The 27,343-nt window shown below is 37.9% G+C and overlaps 1 protein-coding gene across 1 annotated transcript in view; it reads right to left on the bottom strand.

The window, feature by feature from the left end:
• Nucleotides 1-11,942: 11,942 nt before the first annotated feature.
• Nucleotides 11,943-27,343, bottom strand: part of CABLES1 (Cdk5 and Abl enzyme substrate 1) — a 1,875,674-nt gene continuing 1,860,273 nt past the window's right edge. The window contains exon 10 of the mRNA XM_044065364.1: nt 11,943-13,340. Coding sequence (XP_043921299.1) covers nt 13,200-13,340 — 141 coding nt within the window. The 3' untranslated portion in view covers nt 11,943-13,199. The remainder of the gene's footprint in view (nt 13,341-27,343) is intronic.

Consider the following 27,343-nt stretch of genomic DNA (forward strand, 5'->3'; position numbering starts at 1 on the left):
TCTAAGTGTGCATCCAAAATAAACCCTTGCTCGTCCCTCACCAACTGGTCCAACACAAAGAATTTAAAATGATGACTTGGATTATCCTTAATATACCTAAATAAGGCACTAGTAGTCCTACAATGCCTTATGTCTCCCAAATGTTCACCCATTCTTAATTTTAATTTTCTAGAGGTTTTTCCAATATAAAAAAATAGGACATTGCACACATTTAGCCATATACATCACGTTAATACTAGTACAATTATAATGACCTTTAATTTTAAGTGTCTTTCCATTAATCACAACTTGACTATCAGTCTCCATTATGAGAGAACAAAAAGAACACGAATTGCACTTAAAATTACCTATTTTTCTATTGACTCTACTTTTACATCTGGTACCCTCCAGTACATTCTTGATGGATTTATCTCTCCTAAACACATGTTGGATATTTACCAACTTTTAAACCGACACTAGCATCAAACGGAAGAATTTCCCAATTAGCATTAATTACGTCTATATTGGTGTGCCATACCATTAAATGTTAAAATAAAAGTAGAATTATAGGAGGCTTTCCCTTGATTAACATTATTTCAATTTGGCAAAACCATAACGTAAGATGGGTCTATACAAGCCTTGTTCACGTTTATGGATTACCTCAAGAAGACTAAGTTAATCTAATAGGTTGACAGGATAGCCCCTTTGTTTAAACATATAAACAATAAATTTTATTTCCATCAAGAAATCTACATCAGAACTAACCATTCTGGCAGGCCGTACCAGTTGACCTTTGACCACTGCCTTCTTTTGGTGGTGCGGGTGCCAGCTGCCATAATCCAAGTATGAGTTGGAAAATGTGGGCTTCCTATGTATTTTGGTTTTAAAATTCAAGGTATGCCAATCAATCTCCAATTCAACATCCAGATATACTATTGTATTCCTATTATAAATATGGGTGAATTGTAGAAAATCAACAGATTTATTAATATATTTAAAAAACTCTTCAGGACTATCAACTGTCCTTTTCCAGATAAGGAATAGGTCATCCAAAAAACGTATAGTATGCAATATTGGACCTAAATTGGCTGTTAAGCAAATACTCTTGTTCCCAATATGACATGATAAGGTTGGCAAATATGGGGGCACATGCTGCCCCCATTGCCACACCTTTAAACTTGTTTGTAAAACTGCCCCTCAGAACTAATATAATTGTTATTGAGGACTAATTCCATAAGCACACTAAATTTATTGATCTCGTCTTGGCTAAAAATACCAGCCTTGGTAAGCTGTTCATCCAACCACTGAATACCTGTATTGTGAGGAATCACAGTGAATAAATTTACCACATCGACAGTGACCATGGTAATATCAGCTGATAATTTAATTTGTCAATGAATTGCCATGAGTCTTTGGTTATATAATCAAAAACACAAAGATCCTTCTGCATTTCATGATCTAAATACTTGGCAATAAAATATGTTTTAGACCTTTTACCATCCACAATGGGCATGAATTCAGGGTTAACAAGCCCTTTTTGGATTTTTTGGGATGCCAAAATATTTGGCACCCTTGGATATTCATTTCTCAAAAAATGGTATTCTTCTACATCAATTTGAGCCTGATAAACCATGTCATCCAGGGTAAGGTCTATTTTTTGCATGCCACTTTAATCTCATTAAGAAAACTTTCTTCATAGGCATCATCAAGTAAAATACAGTTCATACCATTCAGATAGTCCCCTGTCCATAACTACCACTCCGTTCCCCTTGTCAGGTTTCATAAATCTAACTGTTGAGTCATTAATCAATTCAAACATTAACTGTTTTTCCTCCTCAGTCAAGTTAGAATAATTTACCTTGTTTTTACAATTATATCTTTTTCTAATTTCCTTTTCACACATTTTCTCAAATAACTCCACAGTTTTATTCAAAGGCGGATTAAATGTACTAGGCTTCTTACACATATTCCTAGGTTGGCTAACCTCATCAGCTTCTTGGTTAAACCAAACTTTTAAATTCAATTTTCTTGTATACTTCTTTAAATCAATTAAAGATTCTACAAAATTTCCAGCTCTACATGGAACAAAGGTAAAACCTTTGGCCAGGAAATCAGCATGGTGTTTAGTAATAGTCAACCGAGAATAGTTGTAAATTTTAAAATCCCCCCTTGATGTTAGTGATTATGTCAGGCTCTACCCCTTTGGTATTCCGTTGTTGCTGATTTTCAAGACAAACCACCAAAATGTCCAAAATTTCCCCATCATTAATATTATCATTCATTAGTGTAGGTGTCCCTATGTCCATCAAATTGCTATTACCAATGTTATCTAGCAATATATTAGAAAAACAATTAAAATCAAATTGTTAGTTGCAACATCAAAAATAACATTTTCATTTACTTTACTACCTTCACAACAAATATTGTGTGTTGTTAAATCAATAAACGAACAAAAATTTGTTTCTTCACAAATAAAAAGGTCTCCACTTTGCTTGGAAAAGTCTACCGTACAAGGCAATGAAATTTTGCCGTGCTCTGAGCCTTCAATAATGCCACTAAGTGGTGCATTACAAAAAGTACCAAAAAAGCCTGCAAGGTAAACTGAAGTACTACTATCCAAACAATCAGTTTTGCCTGAAATATCGCCAAACCCGGCAAAGAAACTTACTTGCTTTTCACCGCTGGTGCATGACAAATAGCTTGGCGTACCTACCATATTTAATTGTTCCTTGTCCTTAGGGCCTTGGGCCTCACTCCCTGAGTCACATATTGCTGCCGGCCCTTCCCAGAAAAAGAAGTGGATGAAGGGATGATTTTATCCCGCAAGCGATCAGACCGCCTAAGTTCTTCCTCGGTACTTACTGTTGATTCTAACCGTTGTTTACGCCCTTCTTGGGGGTTCAGGCAGTGAAAGTTCACTTCCTTTTCCTTACTGACATCATCACCCTGCCTTTGTTAGTCATGTGTCCTGGAATAGGGATATACTCTATCATTGACATATTCGTTAAGGTCTCTTTTAAGCTTATTTTCCTTCCGTGTAAATATAGTATTACAAATAGTGTTAATCTGAATGTGGAGGCTTTGATAAGTACTCTGATTAATGCCAAGGTTAAACCTTTCATCAGCCTTAATAGACTGTTCCAAATCATCAAGCTCCTTTGTAATTTTCTCCATTTTAATGTGATTACATTTAACCATTAGCATCATTAAGTCCAACCCTGCTTTATCAAATAATACACGAACATCATTTAAAAATTCAACATTCTCTTTTACACCATTTGGGTACCTCCACATTCTTAAACCACAGGGTACTTGTTTCATTTCTATATTCTTATTTAAGTAGGCATTTTCTAGTTGTAGTTTTTTAAAAACTAACAGTTCTTTCTCAAAACGTTTCAACTTCTCATCCAAGCTACACGATCGTTGTTGCTGCATATTGCTGCCATTACTGAACAAAAAGCGATTCTCTTTCCATTGACTCTCATAACCATTACCACCTATATTCTGACCACTAGGTCCCGTTTGATTGTTTTGCAAAAACTCAATTATTTTACCTTCCAAATCAATATGGGTTTTACCCTGGTCACAAGGTCTTGAATTTTGAGAGTCCTCGATTATTGGGGTTGGCTGGGTAAGAGGGAGACCAAGGCTCCCAAAGGGAGGACCACCACCCATATGTTTGTCCATCAAACTTTTGATTTGAGTAGTGTGTTCCCCAACTGCTCATTGATTTGCTGCAATAATTTGAAGATTTCATCATTGGAAATATGCTCCTCCAGCCTACTACTGGAAAACCACACCACAACTCCAGGAATATCAAACCAAATAAATTCGAGCAGGATGCGAACAATCCAAAATGAACAACTTTATTGTGTTAAGCACTTTCTTCTCTATTACAGAGACTTCATCAGAACAATAAGTAAAAAGCAACCCAGCCATATAAATACCCACCCCTAATAAACCAATTAACAAAAGTAATCAACATTAAAAGCACCATTACTAAAATTTTAAAATCAATCCCGTATTATGGCTTAAAATATTGATAAACATTATAAAAAACTTCATAAACTATATTAGCAAATAATGTTTCCCTATACATTGAAATTAAACTGCGTGTTAAATAAATAATGAATAATAACATTGTATAAACATTTTCTAACTAGAATCACTGGCTATACTGATGATTTCATTTATAGCAGGATATCTAGAGGCGTTTAAAAACAACTGCATCTCAATTCCTTCAGATCTAAGTCTGCATCCAACTCATTATTTACTAACATAGTTTATGAAGTTTTTTATAATGTTTATCAATATTTTAAGCCATAATACGGGATTGATTTTAAACTTTTAGTAATGTTGCTTTTAATGTTGATTACTTTAAATTGGTTGATTAGCGGTGGGTATTTATATGGCTGGGTTGCTTTTTACTTACTGTTCTGATGAAGTCTCTGTAATAGAGAAGAAAGCGCTTAACACAATAAAGTTGGTGTTCTTTTTGGATTGTTCACAATCCCCATGTTACCCTTTGCAAAACACCATATAAGAACATTTCAGTGGTTTCTAAAGATTACCTGGTCCCAGCATGCTCATCCACTAGATGGTATGATTCCTTTTCTTCCCTGCCTGAAAACAGAACTCCTCTGGTGGATTCAGCAGCTCTCTCTGAATCCAGGACTTCCTCTTCTTTTGCCCCAGCCTTCTTAACAGCCTTTCACAGAAGTTCAGACTTGGGTTGGGTGGGGGAAACCTTTGATTCCAGGAAGGTTCAGTATCTTTGGTCTCCATCTGAGAAGAGGGAGCACATCAACATCAGAGAAATGAGGCATCTGCTTCTAGCATTGCAAACGTTCCATCCCCTCTTCCAACCAGGTCCTCTGAAGATCTTTACAGACAACACCACTTTCCTCTGGTACACAAAAAAAAAGGGGGTGCCAAATCTTACCTTCTATGCAGGCTAGCTATCAAGGCATGGGAATTGGCCATTCAGCACAAGGTCACTCCATGCTGTTTACCTATCCTCTGCTCAAAACTCTGTGGCAGATGCATTAAGCAGGTCCATGACACTCCCACAAATAGATGCTTTACAGGGATGACTTTTTAGACCTGGTGCATCGATAGGGTACTCCACATCTGGACTATTTGCCGCCCCTCAAAACAGACAACTTCCTCTCTTTTGTGCCAGCACTCTATAGCCTCTGGCTTGGAAGGTGGACATCCTGTCTTTCTCACGAAAGGGGATTTTTTTTATGCACTCCCCCCTTCCCTCTCATACAGAAAGTCATGCTGAAGATTCAGAAGGACAAACTGAAATTCTTCTTGGTGACTCCCTTTTGGCCAAGACAGCATTGGTTCCCTCTTCTTCTGCAGCTAGCCAAAAGACCTCACCACAAGTTACCTAACTGGTTGGACCTGCTCACACAGGACAAGGGATCCTACTTCATCCACATCTGTCAACATTACAGCTGACCTTGTGGGTGATCAACTTCTGATTCCTTTCATGCACCTTTACTCTCAGGATGTGTTTGGGGTTTTGCAGGAGGCCAGGAAACCCAGTACAAGAAAGTCTTATGTTTCCAAATGGAGAAGATTTTTTATGCGGTGCTTTAAAAAAAACCTAGATCCACTTTATGTGGAAATTCCAGTAGTACTCTCTTACCTGTGTGAACTACTTAAAAGTAGCTTATCATATTCCTCACTGAAAGTCCACTGCTCTGCTCTTTCTGCCACTATCACCTCCTTTAGCTTCCAGATTGGTGGTTAAACTTTTCTTTAAAGGTGTCCTCACACCTCTAAACTATACAGATTTTCACAGAATGTCCAGATTTTTGCCCAATATTTTTGGTCCATTTTTCAGAAAATTGTGGTTTTCTGGCAAATTAGTGGCAAATCATTAAAGATTGAAGTTAGAAAATAATGACAGACATTTGAGTTTCAGACTTCATACCCTTCAGAAAATGGATGCCAATGCAAAACCTGCTATTCTATCAACTTTCTAAGAGCAATATTTAAAAAGTGTCCCTATTTTTGGCCTTTGTCCCACTTTTATTTATGACTTTGTCCAGATTTCTTGTTCTTAGAGGTTGAGAAGTATGGGCGTCCTACATATTAAGCCCCCAAAGAAACCAGTTCCTCCTCCTCGGGACCTTAATTATGTCTTAGAAAAGCTAACTCTGCCCCCCTCTAATCCCACAAGTTCTGCTTATCTGAAGTTTTGCACTTGGAAAACTGTGCTCCTGGTTGCCTTGACTTCTGCTAGGAGGGTCTCTGAGATACAGGCTTTGATGACATCTCCGCCTTTCTTGGTTTACCACAAGGACAGAGTTTCCTTGTGAGCCAACCCTTCTTTTATGCCTAAGGTGGTGAATGACTTGTCTGTTAGTCAATCTATCAAACTTCCTACCTTTTTTTCCTTCTCCTCAGTCCTCTCGTGAAAATAATTTGCATAATCTAGATGTACATAGGCAACTTAGATTTTACTTGGAGAAGACTATAGCTATCATGAAGTCAGATCAACTTTTTGTGTCCTTTCATCCCAGAGCTCTGTGTTTACCTGTTTCTAAACAAACTACTTCATCTTGGATTTCTAAGGCAATTGTGTTTTGCTATAATTTCCATGATAAGTCCTTGCCTAATTCTGTCAGAGCCCATTCCACTAGATCTGCAGCTTTTTTGGAGGATTTATTTAAGGGTCTGGAAACAATACATTTTGCAGGCTGCTACTTGGTTCTCTGTGCACAACCTTTACCAAACATTACAAGCTGGACTCTATTTCTAGGTCCAGAGCAGAGTTTGCTAGGGCTACTCGCCATGGCTTTGTGGAGAATTCTTCCTTGCAGCCTTCCTCTCTTCCTTCCACCACCCAGGGTCTCAATTAAGCTATGGATCTCTCCCATATGTACGGAATACTGCAACATTGAGTAGAAGGAGATACAATAGTTTTGTAAAACCTTATCACAACCATAGATGCCTTTCCCGCCTTCCCCTGTATCTTGTTACTTCCCTAGATAACTTATTGTTTTCCTTGACTCATGGGGCATTCTTGTTCTGAGGAAGGGACGTGCAGATGTCCTTTTATGGCTGACGTTGTCAAAGCAGATGTGCGATGCCTCACGTACTGGCAGTGGCTAAAAGCTTCTGTACACTGTCCAGACGTCAGGTCAGAGGATGGAATACAACCCACATGTAATGAATACTGCAATATAGAAGAGAAGGACATCTATAGTTATGGTAAGATTTTACACAACTATTTTGTTCAAATGAAAAGGGAACAAGGGAGCAGAACATGATGTATGTCAACATGGATAAAACTGTAGTAAGCAGTCAAGATTACTCCTACCTACTCTTCCCTTGCCTTCAAAAGAACTCTATATATCAGAATAAGATGGAGTGCATGAAGAATCTCCTTCTCCAGTGGACAGAAAAGGCATCTATCTGTTTGAATTTCCCATCTATGAGAAAACAAAACTCCTCAGACTAAGACTGGGAGACTACATAAAACAGTAGATATTACAAACATTTGTCAGATGAACTGAAAAACTTCAGAACAGAGTTCTCAATTATGGCACAGACTCATACTGTGTGCTGACTTAATCTGCATAAAATCCTCTTGCATGGATTATGACCAACACTGTGCCACACACTGCTTCTAAAATTTAATTCTAAAGAAGGAGTACTTCCTGTCAAAGGAAGCAAAATACAGTTTCTCTTGTTTAAGTACCTAAGATTGGGTATGTTCTTTCCAGGATTATGATGCAGTACTGGGATGAAGAAAGTGGGCCCCATTCTCTTTTCATGGTAGGCACCAGCTGCAATCATCTTGGTCTGGGTTCAGTGAGTGAAAGGGAAAACTTAAAGAGAGGTAACAAAGCTCAAACTACCATACAACATATGACTTGTAATCATCTGAGATATGAACCACCACTGGCAGATGTTTCGAAGACCGATTCCATTGACATCTATGTCAAAATTGAAGGTTTCTCATGTGTGAACTAGCCAAGGGAAATGGTGGGATTATTGCCACAGTTAAAACCAAGACACAGAACACCTAACCCAAAGTCATTAAGGGACTTGTTTCATTTCTATATTCTTGTTTGAAACGAGCACTGTAAAAGCCATGCCCCTGATGCAGTGGCCTTTGACACCAGTTCTTTTTTCTAATGGGCAGGTCACTGCTTGATAGCAAAAGACAAAATAGGTCACAATCTACTAAAAAAGGGTTTGCAATGAAAATGCCAGCACTTTCTTCCATGCTGCCAAGGATGCAAGAAGCTGTTATAACTACTTAACTTATGCACTCACTAGAGGCAGAACATGTGCTGATACTGCACATCCTGGTGTGAAGTACTCTTTCACTCCTTGTTTCTACCCCCACAAATAAAACTGTGACAACTGCTTCGTACAAGAGTATAGTCATGAGGGAAGCAGAGTTTCTCTGTATCTTGCAAGAGCAAACTTGTCTTTACTGGATACCTCCCAGTAATCCTGAAATGAGTATACTCACCACTGTTTTCAAGTCTAATTTCTGAAGTCTTGTTAATGGTACATACATATATACATACATACATGTAATTAAGGCAGTAAAAAGGGGCATTTACAATCTGATACGATTTGCTAAGCATGCCGAATAAATAAGCATGGAATGTTCAGAGCTGGAGATATTAAGGGGTGTTTGGAAATCTTTTTGAAAAAATATGGCATATTTCTATGTTTAAATTAATAATGCAAAAATAGTGCATGATATTTTCTTATTGGGTTGGTGTACTTAAGCACTGGGTGTTAGTAAAAATGACATTAAAACCTGATAGGTAAAGTCAGAATATTCTGAGATACAATTTTTTTTTTTTGGTAAAGCAATTATGACTATTTCCTATAGTTTCAAATTTGCATTAACTTCATAAAAGTTGTGTGACCTACAGGTGAACAAATGGTACCATCTTACAAAAAACGTTAAGGCTCACAAAGCTGCCATTGATACCTGCAATCTAACACAATTTTTTTTTTTTAGATTAACACTTTTGAAATATTTTGAAAAGATTATTTGAATAATTTGCACAGATTTGGCAATATCAAAAAAAAAAAACAACCTCCCCCCCAAAAAAAAACAGCAGTATGCTATCCCCTCTTGTCAAACAGTTTTCAAAGGTTCTTGACTTATTATTCTGAATTATTCTCTCACTGGTATTGTGAATCTATCTTGCACTCATACAGAGATATAACCCTTTGACCATAACACTAGTACCGTTTTGGCAAAAACAAAATACAGTTCTTCATTTACAAATTTACAATGTAAATCAATATCTATAGCCTGACCTTTATATTAACACCGGTGAGAGCCCACTGCTTCCCAAAGAGCTACAATATTTTACATTTTTTTTTTTATCAGATAATATAAATCTACTGAAGTGTGTTTTCAGTAGAGGTCTTTGGAAAAAAGATCTCAAGAAGCAAGTGGTTTCCTGGCTTAGAGGACATCAGGAAGCAAAGATGTTAAGTAGTCTCCTGCTGTTCACTATTAAATGGATAATTATGTCAACACTTTTAAGACAAAATGGGAGTTTGTCCTAAGGGGCACCTAATCATTGTGAAAGAACAGATATAGTTCCTTACTGATAAGGGTTTGAAGGTCCCACATTCTGATGGCAGAGATGAGGGCTACCAGGAAACTACCTTCCAAAAGATAAACTTCAATGCTATTAAAGCACTGTATTGAAATTGAATTCTAACAAGAATGTCAGTGAAGTTCAAGTCTGAAGGAGGAGATGGGTTCTACAGAAGAGGGCAGAGATACAGAAACTTAAGAATGTACTTAACCAAATAATCCAGCTCCCTGAAAATTTGAATGACTTCAGGATCCTCAGTTCCAGCAGAAGACTGGAAGAGAGATTAAGGAAGTTTACCATCAAGTTATTTGCCTGGAATGTGAAGTGTTAAAAAAGTTATGTATGTCTATCATCCACTGCCAGACCCAACTCTCCTCTTTATACAGTGGCTATGACTATCTGCCTCCTTTTTTGGTGAAGCTACATGACAGATTGGTTGTCAGACTGGATTAGGATAGTCCCCAGAAGTAGCATTCCCTCTAGAGATATCAGCCCCAAAAGAACTACATGTAGCACCTAATGGTTGATATGAAGCTCCCCTCTCCATCTGAGAATAGAATGCAAAAGCCAAAATGAGGTTCCCACCCCCAAGAGATGATAGCAAATGTTGGAGCAGCTAGTGCAGGTGAAGGTCTGATGCAAAGCAGTGAAAGGAAACCCCTGACCTGAAAGACACTGCTAAACTCTGGAGAGAAATAGAAGGATCTGTGAAGGGCATGGAGTTTGATCAGAGGATTCCTGCAAAATGTGCAAAATAAGGAGACCCACAGACTCTTCCCAGCACCTGTTCACTCGATGAGTGAAAATTCCTATGTAATATTTCACTGACGCCTGTAGAACACACATGCTGAGATTGGGGTAGGTCTTGGTGAAACAGATGAGCAGGAGGGAGCTTTAAACCCGGAACTCCCCTTTTGGCAAATTTAGCAGAGGAATACCTCCCCCAGTCTGAGTGCTGATGGTGGTGTTTCAGTGTTTTCCTTTTCTTTCTCTTTATTTACTGCAATAAGAAGAGCCTCAGTACAAAGGTGTAGTAATGGCAGCCTCCATCTTGGTTGATCTAGCTAGCAAGAAACTTTCTAAGGCTTTTTATAATCAACTGTCAGCTTCATTTGAAATCTTTACAAAATTATCAAGAAGTGACATCACGTTTAGGTCCCAGATTCTATTCATCCAAAACTTGATCTGGTTAGCATGAGAACAGTTTACAGGTGGTACAGCTTTGACTGCCATGTTTGAAGCAAAAAAAAAAAAACTTTCTTAACAGAATAATGGATGCTAAAAATGTTTGTTGAGCTCTGATCTAGTTGTAACAGACAGAACTAAAGGAGGATACAGGACCTCCAAATTTTAGTAACGTCAATGTCAGTTTGCTGCTTCAAAAATATCTATTAGGAAAAGTTGCTAAGTTATTCTACTAACTGACAGTGTTGAATCCCTGAATTAAGTAAGCTCTCTCTGTAAAAGTGCCTCAAAGTAAGGATATGCTTATTTACTAAAAAGTGCCACAGGTTCAGAATCACTGACACATAGCCAAAAATGCAGCTGTATCTGTCTGCAACTCAAGCCTGGAAATTGATTACTATATTGAAGGGTATATGAGACTCTTGCTGCCTACATCCCAGTATGGATTTTGATATGGAACTAACTTACTGGTCATCAGAGTACAACACTGGAAAGAAAATGGTGGGACATTGCCAACAACAGCGACTGGAAAAGGAAAAGTGGAAAAAAAGATAGCTACTATACTAATTTACAGAAAATTAACAAAATTACTACAGACTGCTTTAACTTCGTAGAAAGGAATCTCCTAAAAGACCTGTGCAGATTAGAAGCAGGACTAATCTATACACACTGGGATCTATAACAGAAGTTAAAGATGGAATGACTATAAAAAAGCTGAAAATGTTTAAGGGGAAAATGTCAATGCTAAACAACTTTGCCGAAACTAAGCTGCTCATTTAAATGTTTTTTGTATAAAACCCATAAGCAAATATGTTAGGCAACAAGGCCTGTCTGTTTCTCAGTTATGATACACACATCAGATTTCTTTATTTTTTTGAACTGGTTAAAACATCAGTTCAGTGCTATAAAGCTTGTTCACTCCCATCATAAATCAAGACAGTCATATACAACACTCTTAACATATTAAAAAGCCTTGAAACTAATCTCAAACCTCTCTGGAATACTTCAACTTTCAGATGATTGAACCATGAGAAAGGCCACATTGTATTCTCTGGCTGATACTACAATAGCAGCCATAAGCCAAGTGCTATTAAACTTATCAAACATGGCCATCAGAAAGATGCAAAGGGGGCATTGTAATACTATTTGCCTACTCAATAAATCAGGCAGTGACTTGAGGATTCTTACAGTTTTAATAAGTCTGCTGTCCATTTTGTCTGTTTTCTCCTCTGTGTATAACTTAAGGAAGTGATGCTGTTCCAACAAGCCATATTTGACAAAATGCAGGTAACCTCCCAACAATGTAATTTGCCCACTGGCTACATTCTATTCCAAGTGCATATGAAAAATATTTTTGGAGCTTAACCAACATAAAGGTAGTGGCTATACAATATATAACCCATAAGATCAATTTCTTGTTGAGGTCAAAAGTCAAAGTCACTGAAAAAAAAAAAAGTGTTACGCAACTGCCTCCAAAACACTACTGCACTTATACATATATATGAATTTACAAAACACTGCATTTTACATTAAAAAACACAGCAGCAAAAATATGCTGAATATACATACTCTAACATAGAGCACAAAAATATAACTCTAAAGAGTGCAATCCTAGCCATGTTCACAGTGGAAAAGTGAATAGAAAATATGAAAGTCCCATAAACAGAAGCATTGTCCTGCACCTTAAACGTGTAATACTGAAACTGCAGTTACTTCATGGTAGTGTCTTTTTTGTAACTAGTTCAGGAATACACAAGATGCTAAAAAAAGATGTTTACCAAAAAAGCTGAGCTAACTGTATCCTTTTAACAACCTTCTAATATTTTTCCAGAAAATTCTGTTGTTTGGTTATGCTGCAGATGATAACCAAAATGCTTAAACACACCGAAGCCAAAAAATGGTTAGCACTGCATCCTCCATCACATCAAAGTGCACTTCATTCCTGGTCACTGATATAAAAATAGATTGGCACACATTGTTTTTGACACAGCGAAGATAAACTCAGATTAATAAGACCTGTAAAGAAACATGACAAATATCACTGAACATCCTGCAATATTCCTACGTTAGCCTTTCATAAGGCTCTTTTCTGGAACAAGAATACCGTGCTGAATGTTTCAGTAGTTTGAGCAGTTCAGGTGCCTATAAAAATCTTCCTTTGGTTGGTCCCTGAGGTACTGACCACCTTTCATTTAAGCCACTGGTCTCTTGCGACCTGAACCAAATCAGGTTTGAGAATGGTGCATTATGAGTTTATACAGGTATGACAAAGTTGACAACAGTTCCCAATATGCAGGAAAAAAAAGAGGAAAGAAGCATCCAAGAAAGTGCAACCCAGTACTTCTAAAGTGTTTTTACAGTCATTCTCACATTTCCAGAATTTGCTGAAAATGTGAGGAGCTATGAACTGGCAATTTTTCTACACAGTAGACAATGCTAGGAGTTCTGGACCAAACGTCTGTAGTGGGGCATCACTTCCTGTTCAGGGAGATGGAGAGCGAATTCTAAGGCCACCAATACAGGGAACTCAAATGCAATCAGCTCACGCCTGTTAAGTCGAAACCTCTCTTCTAGCTTCTGTAAAAACATTAAAAAATATTCAATGCAGAATACTAACTTGCACTTGTAAATGAATGCAGCAATAAGATACGTGAGACAAAAGACATTAAATTATCAGCAGCATACAGCAGATAAAACATTCTGTAACTGGCATATTACTTTGTCACATGCACTGGCAGTATGAGTCCCACTGATAAAGTCCTAACCAAGTACTGCAGTTTTGTTCCTTGTCTTGGATTATTTGCAATGAAGGGAATAATAAATGTGTGAATTCCCATAATGAACAAGAAATAAAAGAGGAAACAAGTGTATTAGGTTTAAATCAAAATTACTATCATTACATTTTGAATGCAAACCATATGAAAATTAACTGTAAACAAAAAATACTCTGAAACAAGAGCAAGAAAGAATATACTTTTGTATTTGCAACTGTGTTATAACAGCCCAAATGAATGCCAGGTTCTCATTAAGCTACATACAAACTTAATGTTGAACTACAATTACTGCTGTTTAAAACACAAACTAAAATGTGCTGGGGTAAGCCAACGTGGCATCAGAACAGCTCTTTTTAAAATTACTGAGTATGCATTTCATAGGCATCACTACTGCAACCCCACAAACAGCAGAATACTGTGGTCTTATGCTAGATTATAAACGTTTTTAACAATTTGCTTCCACGCACCACATGCATATGCTTTCCTCCTCACAACAAAATACTGCATGCATCTGCAATAAAAAGTTGACTTTCAAATGCACCTATCAGTTGACAAAAGTACAACTGTGTAAGAATTTACCATAAAAGTAGATGTCTTACCGATCACTGTTGCAGTGTTGTAATACTAAAAGGTTATCTCCTCGAGGTAACATGGCATTTGACTTGTTTACCAAAGCCAAAATCCTTCTATGTGCTTGTACGTCTGTCATATGACTTCACCCCATGGGTGTAAGGTACACAAGTGAATGTTGGAGTATAACATACTCAGGCTATCTAGAACCAGGAGACCCTGGAAAAGCCTGAGTAAACAGAGCAATAAAAACAAGAGGTTAAGACAAGAGGAGTGCAACTGCTCCCCCCTTGGTGTACAAGGTGCACAGAGATCACTACAAACAGCAAGGGGGAAAGGAGGGAGAGAGGGATGCAATACTCCAACAGTGATCAGGAAGACATCTTCTGTTATGGTAATTCTTACACAACTGTACTATGCCCCGCTTTACATCACTGTTGCAGTATTCCAATACTGGTGGATAATTCTCAAAGCGTAACAACTGGATAGGATGGATGGACCAGAGGCAAGGATGCAGTCTGTTAGTCCCACAGGGATGGATCTGGCAAAGACAGTCCTTGATCAAGAAAAAACATCTACTATAAAGTTGTGTACAGAGGACCAGGTGGCTGCTTCCAGAATAGCTCTGGAGTCTATGCCTTTGAAGAAGGCACCATAGGAAGATACTGCTCTGGTGGAGTGGCCTTTCATAAGTGAAGACAGGGATTTGTCATGGAAAGAATAACAAAAGGAAATGGATTCTGAGATCCAATTGGAGATCATCTGTTTAGAGACAGGGTTTCCCAGTTTGCATTCCTAGAAGAAAACAAAAAGCTGGTCTAATTTACTAAGGTCTTTCATCTTATCAAGATAGAATCTAAGCTGTCTGTGCACCTCCAGTATATGGTGATGTCTCTCACACCTGTTCTGTGGCTTTGGAAAGAAGGTAGGTAAATGTATAGTCTAGTTGAAAGACAAATCATTTACCACCTTGGGGATGAAAGAAGGGTTATAAGGGCTTGAAACTCATAAACCCTTATGGCAGAAGTTAGGGCAACCAGTAAAACAATTTTCCAGGTAGAAGGCTTTAGAGAAGCAGAGGCCACTGCCTCAAAAGGTGGCAAGATACGTTTTATCTCAGGGGTCTAGAATGGCCCTTCTAGGTGGATTCAAGCGAAGTACACCCTTTAGAAACCATGACTTCAACTGTGGAGAACAAGGGAATATTTAAAGGCAGGAAGGCAAAAACAGAGGACAAATGCACTTTGATGAGGAAATAGGCTAGTCCAGTTTTGAGCACCTCACACAAATAGGACAAAATAGTAGGGACCCCAACCTGGAGGGGGTTTTCATTCTTCTTAAGACACCAGAAAGAAAATATTTTCCATATGGACATGTAAGACTTTCTAGTGGTAGGCTTTATTGCCTTCTTGAGCACCAGAAGCACATCCTCAGAAAACTGATGTCTGAAAGAAATTAAAGACTATCATCCATAGCATCAGACTGAGCACCTGCAAGTTCGATGAGGTAGAGAGCCCTTTTTCTGAGTGAGTAAGTCAACTTTGTAGGTAACTTATAGTTACGGCCCCTGGCTAGTTGAAGAAGGAGGAGGAACCGGTGCTGCCTTGGCAAAAGGATGTCACCAGCAAGATATTTGGTTTGTCTTGTCAGATCTTCAGTAGAACCTTTAGGATTAGAGGAAGGGTGGAAAGTGTGGAGGTAATTCTCCCCCAGTAGAAAGACATGATGTCTGTCCTCCAGGTCTGGGGACAAGGAGTCCTACATCAAAACAGTTTGAGTGACCTGTTAAGACTGGAGACAAATTAATTTATTTGAGAGTTACCCCATCCGTGGACTATGTCTAGGAAGACCTCTCTGTTTAAAATCCATTTGTGAGGGTCTTCCATGGGCCCACTTACAGAATCTGTGAGAACATTGTCCTTGGATAAAAGGTAAACAGACTGTGAGGACAGATTTGCTTTTACAGTTTGATCCTATGCCAAAAGAGCCAGCCTGCACAGATGGTAGGACTTTAGCCCCTCCTCTTTGTTTACATACCACATGACTGTGGTGGTGTCTCTGAAAATCCTGAGAGGCCCTGGGTTCCATAAGTGAGAAAATACCAGAACAGCTTGAATAATGGCCTTTATTCTTCTGACACTGATGTGTTCCTTAATCTGACTTTTTTTTTTGGGGGGGGGGGCACTGGCCCTGAACTCTTGTGGTGCACATCCATGCTCCCCAAGCCAAATCTGTCGCATCTGTATGTAGATCCTGGTTGGCAGTGGGTGAGTGGAAACTGCCATGTAACCAAGGGTTCTTAGAATTTCCCATAACAGAAGCAGAACGGGAGTGCAGAAACTGCAAGAAGGTAGCGAGGGACTGACCTTTCTCCTGGGGGAGAAACGCAATCAGTAACTTAACTTCCTTTATACTCATTTTTCTTTTACTGCTCTCTAATCCCTTCTAATTTACAGTCCCTAGTAATCTGATAATATTCTTTCTCCCTACTGCCTCCTCTACCTATCTCTTCCCCTCACATTACTATTTGTAAAACTAAGTTATATATCTGTAATCATTAATCATCTATATATAACTCTTCTTCTGCATCTTATCTACCTTTGCCTGGACCACATGCTCTTCCATACTCTCCCTTTTCTTTTAATCCCTCACTTGTAAACTTTTCTTCTTGTACTGTATCTGTCCTATCTTTTCCTTTACATCTTTTGAAACTAATTTGTATTATTATAGACTAGCCTATTCTTTACCATAAATATGATTTTTGTACTATGATTTTATCTTCTGTACAACTTGTCCTTTTGAATTTTGTACTTTGTAATGTAGAGCTGTGAGAATTGTGTTTTTTTCTTTTTTATACTTCCAGATTTTACTTTGACTTTTTATACTTGTATAATTTTTTACTGTGGAGTTTTTCTCCCCGGGTCTCTGCTGAAAAGTGGCACTAGCTCAGATGGAATAACCCGGTCAACAAATGTCAAATAAATAAATTCAGTCTGCAATCCAAGAATACCAGGTCCTGGGAGGGGAGTCAGAGAAGATTTCTGGAGACTGAGGGTGAACTTCAGTCATAGGAATATGCAGGTATGCATCCTTCAAATCTAGAGAGACTTGAAAGGCTTAAGAAAGGATAAAAGGAAGTAGAGTTTGCATGGATGCATCTTGAAAGATGGTGCCTTCTGAAAGGTATTGGGATGGGACAGGTCCAGAATGGACATCCAAGTTTCATTCTTTATGGAAACCATGAAAAGACTTGAATAAAAGTAATTTCCCAGGTATTTTATTTTATTTATCATTTGTTTTTCGGGAAAGTCTGACTTTGATGTAGCCCATTTTCAGCACAGGCTCGAGGAGAAAAGCTCCCCAGACATTTTACAAAATGGAAATTAAAACAAAAGCCGAACAAACATTTGAATATTACATACATGTGTTACATAACAATATTTAAAAAAAAGACAGACTTATACCGAGATTACACTGGTTTGAACATCCTTCATAAATACAAGACTACATAAGACCTTATATGCACTGATGTTTAGTGAAAAAAATATAACGAGATATAGAGTGATTGATAGTCCTTACATCATTGCCTTTAGTGCAGTTATATTACTTATGGATCAAGATAGCAGTGATTATTTACAAGCAACCATTAGAATTGGAGGTAAGTGGAGGGATGAGAGTAGTAGATAGCTATGGTGAGGCAGATGTTGTGTCAGAAGTAAATGGGGGGGTGTGTGAAGCAGCAGCTTAGAAAGAAGTGTAGGAAATAAGTCTATAAGATTAGGTATTTATGTGTGTATATTGAGGAAATGGTTTGGCTAGTTAAGGACTGTATGTAAATCATTTAGTCAGGGACAGAACATGGGCAAAGACATTTGTTATTGAGGAAAGTCCTAAGTAGGTTTTTAAATTTGATTGGGTCAGCAGTGGTTATGATGGCCTGTGGTATTGTATTTCAAAGTTTAGAGACATAATTAGAGGGAGTCCTCAACTGTGTTAGTTTTGGTTACCTGTAGTAGGGATTTACTTGAAGATCTGAGGGCTCTAGTGTTGGCATAGGATTGGAGCAGTGTTTGAAGGGCAGGTGTTTTGTCACTAGGTGTGCCAGTTTGTGGGCAATAAGAAGTTGTGCACAGTTTAGATGATGGGTTAATTCTAGCCAACCGAGTTGTTGTAAGGCAGTGCAGTGGTGAGACCTGTGGGGAATGTTAGTGGCAAATTTAGTAATTTTATTGTAGCAGGTTTCAAGTTTGATCAGATCAGTTTTCTTTAAATTGGTAAAGATAGGGGAGGCATACAGCAATGGGGAGAGTAGATGTGTTCTGGCAATAGCCTGTCTGTGTTGACAGTGAAGAAAGGTTTTAGTCTGTACAGGGCACCTAGTTTTGAGTGTGTCATTTTAACAGATTGGGAAAGGTGAAGATCAAATCTTAATTTGTTGTCTAATAGCACACCTAACAATTTTGTTTGTTCTATGGTCAATATTATAGTATTATTGGTAGAATGTATTTGGAATGAAGTTGGAGGGGGTTGAGATGTGGCGGGGTGAAATAGTACAAGTTTTGTTTTGGATGGATTCAGAATTAGTTGAAAGTCTTAGACAACCAAGCTTCAACTGCTAGGAATGACTGTTGTGTTTTTGCTTCCAGTTCTTTTAGGGTGGGTGCAGTGCAGATAACAGTGGAGTCATCAGTGCACTGGACAATAGAAACTAGAGAAGTAGCTGTATGGAGCTTGTCAGTAAAGACAGAAAATAGTGAGGGACCTAGGATTGAGCCTTGGGAAGCTCTCATGGTAACAGGTAAGAGGGAAGAGAGGTTTGTTTACACTTGATTGCTTGCTGTCGGTTATTTAAGTAGCTTGGGAACCATGTAAGTGAAGAAAGGCTCAGTTTTACAGTGGAAAATTCATTGAGTAGCTTCTGATGAAAAACAGTATCAAATGCTTTGGATAAGTATAAGAAGATGGAGAAAGCAGGATGTCCTCCATTTCTGTGTAGGTTGATGATACTGGTGAAGCTAAGTAGGGCTGTTGTGGTACTGTGGTTAGGGCAGAAACCATGCTGTGTGTTAGTAAGGAGGTTCTTGGATAAGAGGTAGTTTAGGAGTCTTTCTACGATTTTGGAGAGGGGTGATAGGACAGGGTCTGTATTTGGAGAACTCAGTAAAGGTATCATCTTTGTGGGGCACTGGCTCTACTGTGCCATGGGAGAAAAAATCCTGTAAAACATGTAGGAGGAGGTGAAACTGATTGGAAGGGGGGATTCCCCCTCAATGAGGAAAGTTCACTTTCTATTATGTTGAATGATGGATAAGACCCGCTTGTCTACAGTGATGAATTCCAGGCTGGAACAAAGTTAGTCTTTCTGAAAAGGGAATTGCTGAACTAAGAAGGGAAGGATGGGGCAGCAGATAGGCAACTGATTTGTCTGGAAAAGGGGCATCTCCAGACATCAAATATGTGAAGGGTTTATCCTGAAATCTTTTGCTGGGTTACTTCCTGCCCTTCTGTGAAGGCTTCTGTTCTCTACAGTCAAAAGATGTGGGCTTAGAAGGAAGGATATTTTCTTTGATACCTAGGCACTGATGTGAAAAAAATTAGTTTGTAGTTCTGCATCATTTTATCCTTCTCCTGCAAAGTCTTCAAATGCTGTGCAGCAGAAAGGCCAAACAAGAGGTTCCTGTGAAGGGGGGTGGTCACTGGGTGGAAGTGTAGGCAAAGCCAAGCAAATCCTCGAATAACACAGCCAGTTGCTGCCTCCCTGGAATAAGCTTCTGCAGCATCATAACTACATTTAATGGAATGCCTTGCCACTTGTGTAGCTTGTCCGAGCATAGAAGGCACTTGTTGCTAAGTGTTAGAAGCCTCAAGGTTTACCATAATTTTATTTAACTCCCTTAGAATTGACAAAAGGTATTCTGTCATTTCAGTTTGGTAATTTAATGTCCTAAAAGGGACAGGAGCAGAGGTGTAAATGTTTTTTTTTTTTTTTTTTTTACTGTTATGTGTCCATGGCCCTTCTATCTCTAGTTTCATGGCAACACATGAGCTGCTGGTACAAGCTTAGTTGGCTTATCAGTGGAGATAAAAAAAAAAAAAACAGAAGGATCTGCTTACTGGGTTTTTGTAGAAAACTTCATGTCCTCAGGTACCTTATAGAATTTATCAGACTTCTTGGGAGACGGGAGCTGGGAGTCAGGAGAATTGGAAGTGAATGCAAAAGTGTAAAATATTAATATCACTGTAAAATATTATTAGCTGAAAGTTAGGCTGACAAGATACTACTGTATCTGTTAATATTTATTTATATTAGTACAAATTCTTGCCAAACAGTTAATACTGTCAGAGTTACTTCAATTCTATTATAACACGGCTAGACAGATATAACTATAGACCGATGAACACTCAGTCCAAAAACATCACTAAAGAGTGAAACATACTGTCCAGTTTATATACTCTTTTAAATGTCAACCAATGTTATTTTAATGTCCTTGTGACTTGTTCTTCTGGTTTGCATGATTTATGTCCTTCTTTGATTATGCTGTATCTGCAGACTTTACAAAAAGTCTCTCCACGTCATTTTTGCTTCACTTGAAGTGTCTGTATTTGATTTAATTTATTTCTGCATCTGAAAGCTCAAAGAAAGTCAACTTCCTTTCTTCTATAACAGGATGCCTTTACAGTAAGCCCACAGCTATATGTTATTAATATCTAAGCTGAACATTTACAAGAAATTAACTGTTCTTGCAAAGCAAGCCATATTTTCTTTTACTGCACACACAGCATAATTTTGGGGAAAAGCATTTTAATTTATACAATCTCTATCAATTCCCCCTTTTTAATTAAAACCAAGAAAATTGTAAGACAGTTTACAACACAATACGATCTTCAGTACTTTGAATCCCTTGGTTTGTTGCAACATACAAATCCCTTGCATTTAAAGCCATCTCTTTAAAGGGTGTTACATTACCAATGGCTGTTACTTGATTAATACTTTTATTCAGACACATAGCCATTATTACTTATTTATTTTTAACTACTTTCATGCTTGCTTAAGCAAGTTGTCAGCCTTGCAGTTACACAGAAGCATTTACTTCAAAATCATGTCAAGTTACCCCTTGCTTTACAAGGCAAAACCTTGTACTAGAAACAAGCATATTTCTTTTGCATTGCATAATTTCATTATTACTTTGGGAAAAGAATTTGCTTGTTTCTAATACAAGGTTGTGCCTTGTAAAGCAAGGGTTAACTTGACAAGATTTTGAAATAGATGCTTCTGTATAACTGCAAGGCTAACAACTTGCTTAAGCAAGCATGAAAGTAGTTAAAATAAGTAATAATGGCTATGTGTCTGAATAAAAGTATTAATCAAGTAACAGCCGTTGGTAATATAACACACTTTAAAGAGATAGCCTTAAATGCAAGGGATTTGTATGTTGCAACAGAGCAAGAGATTCAAAGTACTGAAGATCGTATTGTGTTGTAAACTGTCTTACAATTTTCTTGGTCTTAATTAAAAAGGGGGAATTGATAGAGATTGTATAAATTAAAATGCTTTCCCCCAAAATTATACTGTGTGTGTGCAGTAAAAGAAAATATGGCTTGCTTTGCAAGAACAGTTAATTTCTTGTAAATGTTCAGCTTAGATATTAATAACATATAGCTGTGGGCTTACTGTAAAGTTAACTGTCTGTACTGCATTCATGTTATAACTGTGAAGAATTTACCATATTTTGCATAGATGACAAACTGGTGATCAGACTGAAGTCACTTAAGAAGACACGGTGTCCTTCAACAGATGAATTGATAGTGGAACGTTGCAGGACAGCTTCTACGGCATCACTCTGTATTCACCAACGAAGTACTGGAACTGTTGATCTGTTGATGCACTAGAGCTATCAATCTGTTGAACTCATGAAGAATTTAAGGCCTTTATGAAAAATTAACTGTTGGTAATGGATAAAAAAAGGTTGTGGCCAGTGGGCTAGGCTCACCATTGTGAAATATTATTGCCACTGTAAAATATTATCAGTGAGCTAGGCTGACAAACAGACACCGTACTACTGTATCCATTAATATTTACTTGTATTAGTACAAATTATTGCCAAACAGTTAATACGGTCAGAGTTATTTCAATTCTATTATAACATGACTAGACAAAAATAACTATCGACCGATGAACACTCAGTCCAAAAACGTCACTAAAGAGTGAAACATACTGTCCAGTTTATATACTCTTAAATGTCAACCAATGTTATTTTTAATGTCCTTGTGACTTGTTCTTCTGGTTTGCAGGATTTATGCCCTTCTTTGGTTATGCTGTATCTGAAGACTTCACAAAAAGTCTCTCCACATCATCTTTGCGTCACTTGAAGTGTCTGTCTTTGATTTCATTTATTTCTGCATCTGAAAGCTCAAAGAAAGTCAATTTCCTTTTTTTTTATAACGGGATGCCCTTACAGTAACCCCACAGCTATATGTTATTAATATCTAAGCTGAATATTTACAAGAAATTAACTGTTCTTGCAAAGCAAACCATATTTTCTTTTACTGCATACACAGTATAATTTTGGGGAAAAGCATTTTAATTTATACAATCTCTATCAAAAGCATCCAGGAAGGTCTCCAAAACTGGAGGAAAAGGAGAAGAAGCAAGTTGTAGTATTCTTGTACAGTCAGTTACCTGCTTGGATTCCCACTGAAAATTTTGCATCATTTTAAAAGAGAAAGTCTAGTACGAAGGGTTTTAGGAAGAAAAGATAGGCAGATTTTATACTTTCTGTAACTGTGTTTGGCCCCAAGATATCATAAACATTGGGAGTAGAGGTCTTTATAAGGGATCTGCCAACAGCAATCACACTTCCAATTCTTAGCCGACATCAACAAATAAAAAAAAAATGCAAGACAAAAGGTCCCCTAACAGGGCACTTACCTGATTAAGTGTAGGCAATGGTAGCAGCCAACAATTCAGAGACCAAAACCAACAGGAGAAAAGATCCTGCTTTCGGACTGGTAGAATGATAGCCTAAGGGTGTTATGCTCCTATGTTCACTTATGTACCTCTACGCCAATGAACTAAGGTCATATGCAGATTTTTGAGTGTATACAAGGTTTTGGGCTCTGGTATGCCAGGCGGATGCCAGTTTGCCTTGGTGAGATAAACCATTAGTATTGAAATACTGCAGCAGTGATCTAAAGAAGGACATAATGGAATGTTATTACAACAAATGTTTAGTAACACTGCACACAAAATGTGTCTTGGAGGCATGTAAGACCACTAAAATGTTTGCCATAATAGCAACAAAAGGAGAAGCTTCACAGTACAGATTTGCCCCATTCTATAGTTAGCCATTAAGGTATACCAATAAATAACAGGGTAAATGGACTTAATTCAGTTAAAACTATGCAGTAAGAGTAAAGACAATGCAAAGGACAAAATGTATGCTGAAGATGCTGAACTTTCAGCAGCCAATCAAACAGCAGGTACTTGGGAGGTAGGAGAAAACCACAGTATTCAGAAGAAACCCACATGGACAGAAGGAGAACAAGTGGCCACAAAGGTAGTAACTGGACATCAAGAACAACTCCCAGGCACCTTAATTCTGAAGCAGTGAAACAGCAATGCTACCCACAGATATGTACCAATCACGGATTCAGGAAATGGACTGGCTGTTCTTGGGTAACAAACACTGAAAAAGAATTTGGAAGGTGGAAGAACGATCTTCAACAAGAAGTGCATGAATCTGAGAAATGGAAGGAGAGTTATGATGAAATGTTTGTCAAATTAATCGTACACTCATAACTTCGGAAGTTAGCAATTTTTTGAACAAAAGAAATTCAATACTCATCTTAGGAATCCAAATCATGAAATCTAAAACATCATTGTGCAATTTTTACCTTAAAAGATGTTTTCCGTAGTTACAGTATGACATTTCATGAGAAAACTTCAATAACATGAATCATTTTACTTAATGAAGATAGGCCTCTGAGTACAGGAGAGATGCTTCACTAAAAATCAGGTTGTCTATTTATTTTACTTGCTTATTACATGTACTGACTGGGAATATTAGTAGAGTCCGTGTGTGAAAAGCTGATTATTAGATTTATTGATCAAGAACTTCCAGCTGGGAAGTCCAATTTCTCAGTGATGTCTCAGGAAGACAAGTTCCAAGGCTCAGTGAAAACATACAGAATGCACCTCAGATGGGAATGGCAGAAACAGAAGAGTTAGTTATGTTGTATTATATACACAGTACAGAAAATCCAAACTCCAAGTCAATTAATTTGTGGTTCAAATAAATGTACAGAGAGGTTGGGATTCATAATACACAATGTCATACAAGTTGCTTTGCATACTAGACAAGGCATTCATTGACCTTTTTACTCCATATAAGTAGTTTATTACTATCACTGTGAACTGCTGTGTAGGATAACTTGTCTAGTACAATGATTCTCAGATGTCATTACAAGGCAATTTCTTTGCAGAACAGTGCAGTGCACAAACTGTGCAACTGTATGCAGCACATCAGCTGTGGAAACCTACACATTTTATTGGGGAAAGTTCTGTGCAGAGTGAAGCAGGGTAGTTTTTGCTGCTCAGACTGCTGATTCAGATTAAGTAGTGCAACGAAAAGTATGACAGTGTGGCAGGTTTGCTTGAAATGAGCATGTTGTATGCATCTGCATTTTAATGTGTGGTTTTCTAAAAGCAATTACAAATCAGACTGACACACATGATAACTAAGCAGTGCCAGGCATTCTTTGTTTTTTATTGGATGCACAACAGAAATGCAGGTCTACTGACAGAAGTGAGAGGCATTTCATATTGACATTGATTAAGGGCTACCTACCCAACTGCTTCAGTATGTACAGTCTGCATGAAAAGGAATGGAAAATTCTGGTAAGCTAATTCACATGATTACACATGCCTGGTTACGAAATTAAAACTATGGATACTCCCTTTTGATAAAAGCTAACAACAACATTGCCATTAATCTAGCAATATCACAGTAGGTTATCATTAGTTAATTCTTCTTCTTCTTCTTTCGGCTTTTCCCAGTTAGGGGTCGCCACAGCGGATCACCTGTCCACTCATGATTGGCAGTGGAGTTTTACAGTGTCGAGTTGCCAGTCCAGCACCCAACCTTCCACAGAAGGCACACACACGCACACATTCACGCCTAGGGCCAATTTAGAGTGTCAAATCTACCTACAGCATGTCTTTGGGATGTGGGAGGAAACTGGAGCACCTGGAGGAAACCCACGTGGCCACAGGGAGGACAAGCAGAGTCCGCACAGAAGGCACCCCAGCCGGGGATCGAACCGGAGAACCTCTTGCTGTGAGGTGGCAACGCTAACCACTGCACCACCAAGGCCACCCAGGTTATCATTAGTTAATAAGCCTGTAAAATGCTTGCATTTCCTGCTTTTAAAGAGAATGAGTATGCCGGCTTGCTATCAATGCTGTCTTAATACTTGCGTACAAATAAATCCAAAACAAGGAGGCAAGTGCTCACCAAAAACAAAGCACAAATAGCAGAGGTCAAAAACACACAATGATGGCTCATGCAGACAACTGTTTGTTTGAACATTAACGCACTCGAAACATTAAGCATTTTTGTCACAAAGACTTCATCAGATGATATGCTGTTTACTGTTAAGCCTTCTTTTAAATATACCAACCCCTCCCTAAGTAACATTTATTAACCAATTAAGTATTTAAAAATTTAAAGACACAAAGTAAAATGATTAAAACTTTCAAGCAGGTAGTTAAGCATTAAAAATGTTAAACATTAAATAAGACCAAAAGCATATGCAAGGTTTTACATAAAAGCATGTTATAAAAACATATGAAAAATGTATGAAAAAACTTCTGAATAACTGAGAAGCTGAAAAGTACCATGACAAGCTTATATGATCAAGACTGCTATCTAACCGAGAAATGGATACTGAGAAATTTTACAATTTCATCCTGAGAACTGATACAATGGAAATGTGTTTGTTCAACCCAGGGGTTCTGTTAGCCTACAAGACCAACTGCCAGTAAAGTTCCCTAACCTCTATCTGGTTTTCCTATGCTCCCCCCTAGGATCTTGTTTTACTTTCTCCAAAACAAAAAAGCTCCAACTAGCATTCTGACAAGTTAGAGAGTGTTTATAAAGGGCATTCTTAGTGTCCTGCTTCCGGATCTCATACAGATGTTCATATATTCTCCTTTTAAGCTTACGAATAGTTTTACCTACATAAAATTTGCCACAAATCTTACAGGTAGCAGGGTAAACTACTCCCACAGTGTCACAATTTGAAAATATGGTGGCCTCAATAGTTCTATTTCTGCATGAAATGTTGACAGAATCCTGGTTGATAATACAGGGGCACTGGGAACAGGTCCCACATTTAAAAGTACCATTTTTTTTCTTGCTGACCTGAACTTTTTTGTATCCTTTAGATTCTTACCTTTCCTGTAGGTAACCTGAAGTGGGGTTTTAAAAATAACTTCTAAATCAGAATAGCATTCGAATTTCTGCCAATTTGTAAAAATTATGTCCCTGACAGTACTTGCATCAGTGCTATAATTCATGATGAAATTCCCCCTCAGACCCATAGGATCTTGTGTAACAATCTGTGTGTGGACAATATTCAAGGTTTCTTCACTAGCCTTCCCTAAAATGGGTCCATGATTGCGTTTGTACTCAGGGCTCAGGGTCTTAATAGATTTCTCAAACAATGAACAACTCCTCGCTCTAACAAATTTATGGCAAGCAGACAGCAAGCACATGCAAAATGCCTGGTGTTATTTTCTTATAAGATTCGTAACTCTCCTGAGGTAAGCCCACTATCACTGGCAATCTAGTCTGGCACACTATTACTTGTGAATACTGTTTACAAAATTGCAATAGTCTTTTTAGAGGCAAGTGATTCCATGTAAATGACCTTTATCCAGCTACAGTTGGCATCCATGGCAATTAAGAACAGTCTATGATTAATCCCAAAGAATCAATGTTAAAATGTTTAGCATGGTGAATTTTTTTTAATATCTTTATTTATTAAATCATCACATTTTATTTTGTGATGTGGGTGTGCATACATTAATAGGAAAAAAATAAACTGCAGTAACATCAGCTAAATATGTGTGTGTGTGTGTGTGTGTGTGTGTGTGTGTGTGTATATATATATATACGTAAATACGGTAACACCTCACTAGGTTGACACACCACAATGTCGACAGTAAGAAAGCTG

This window comes from Protopterus annectens, chromosome 3.part0 (assembly GCF_019279795.1).
Source record: "Protopterus annectens isolate FY-2018-M chromosome 3.part0, PAN1.0, whole genome shotgun sequence".
NCBI lineage: Eukaryota > Metazoa > Chordata > Ceratodontiformes > Protopteridae > Protopterus > Protopterus annectens.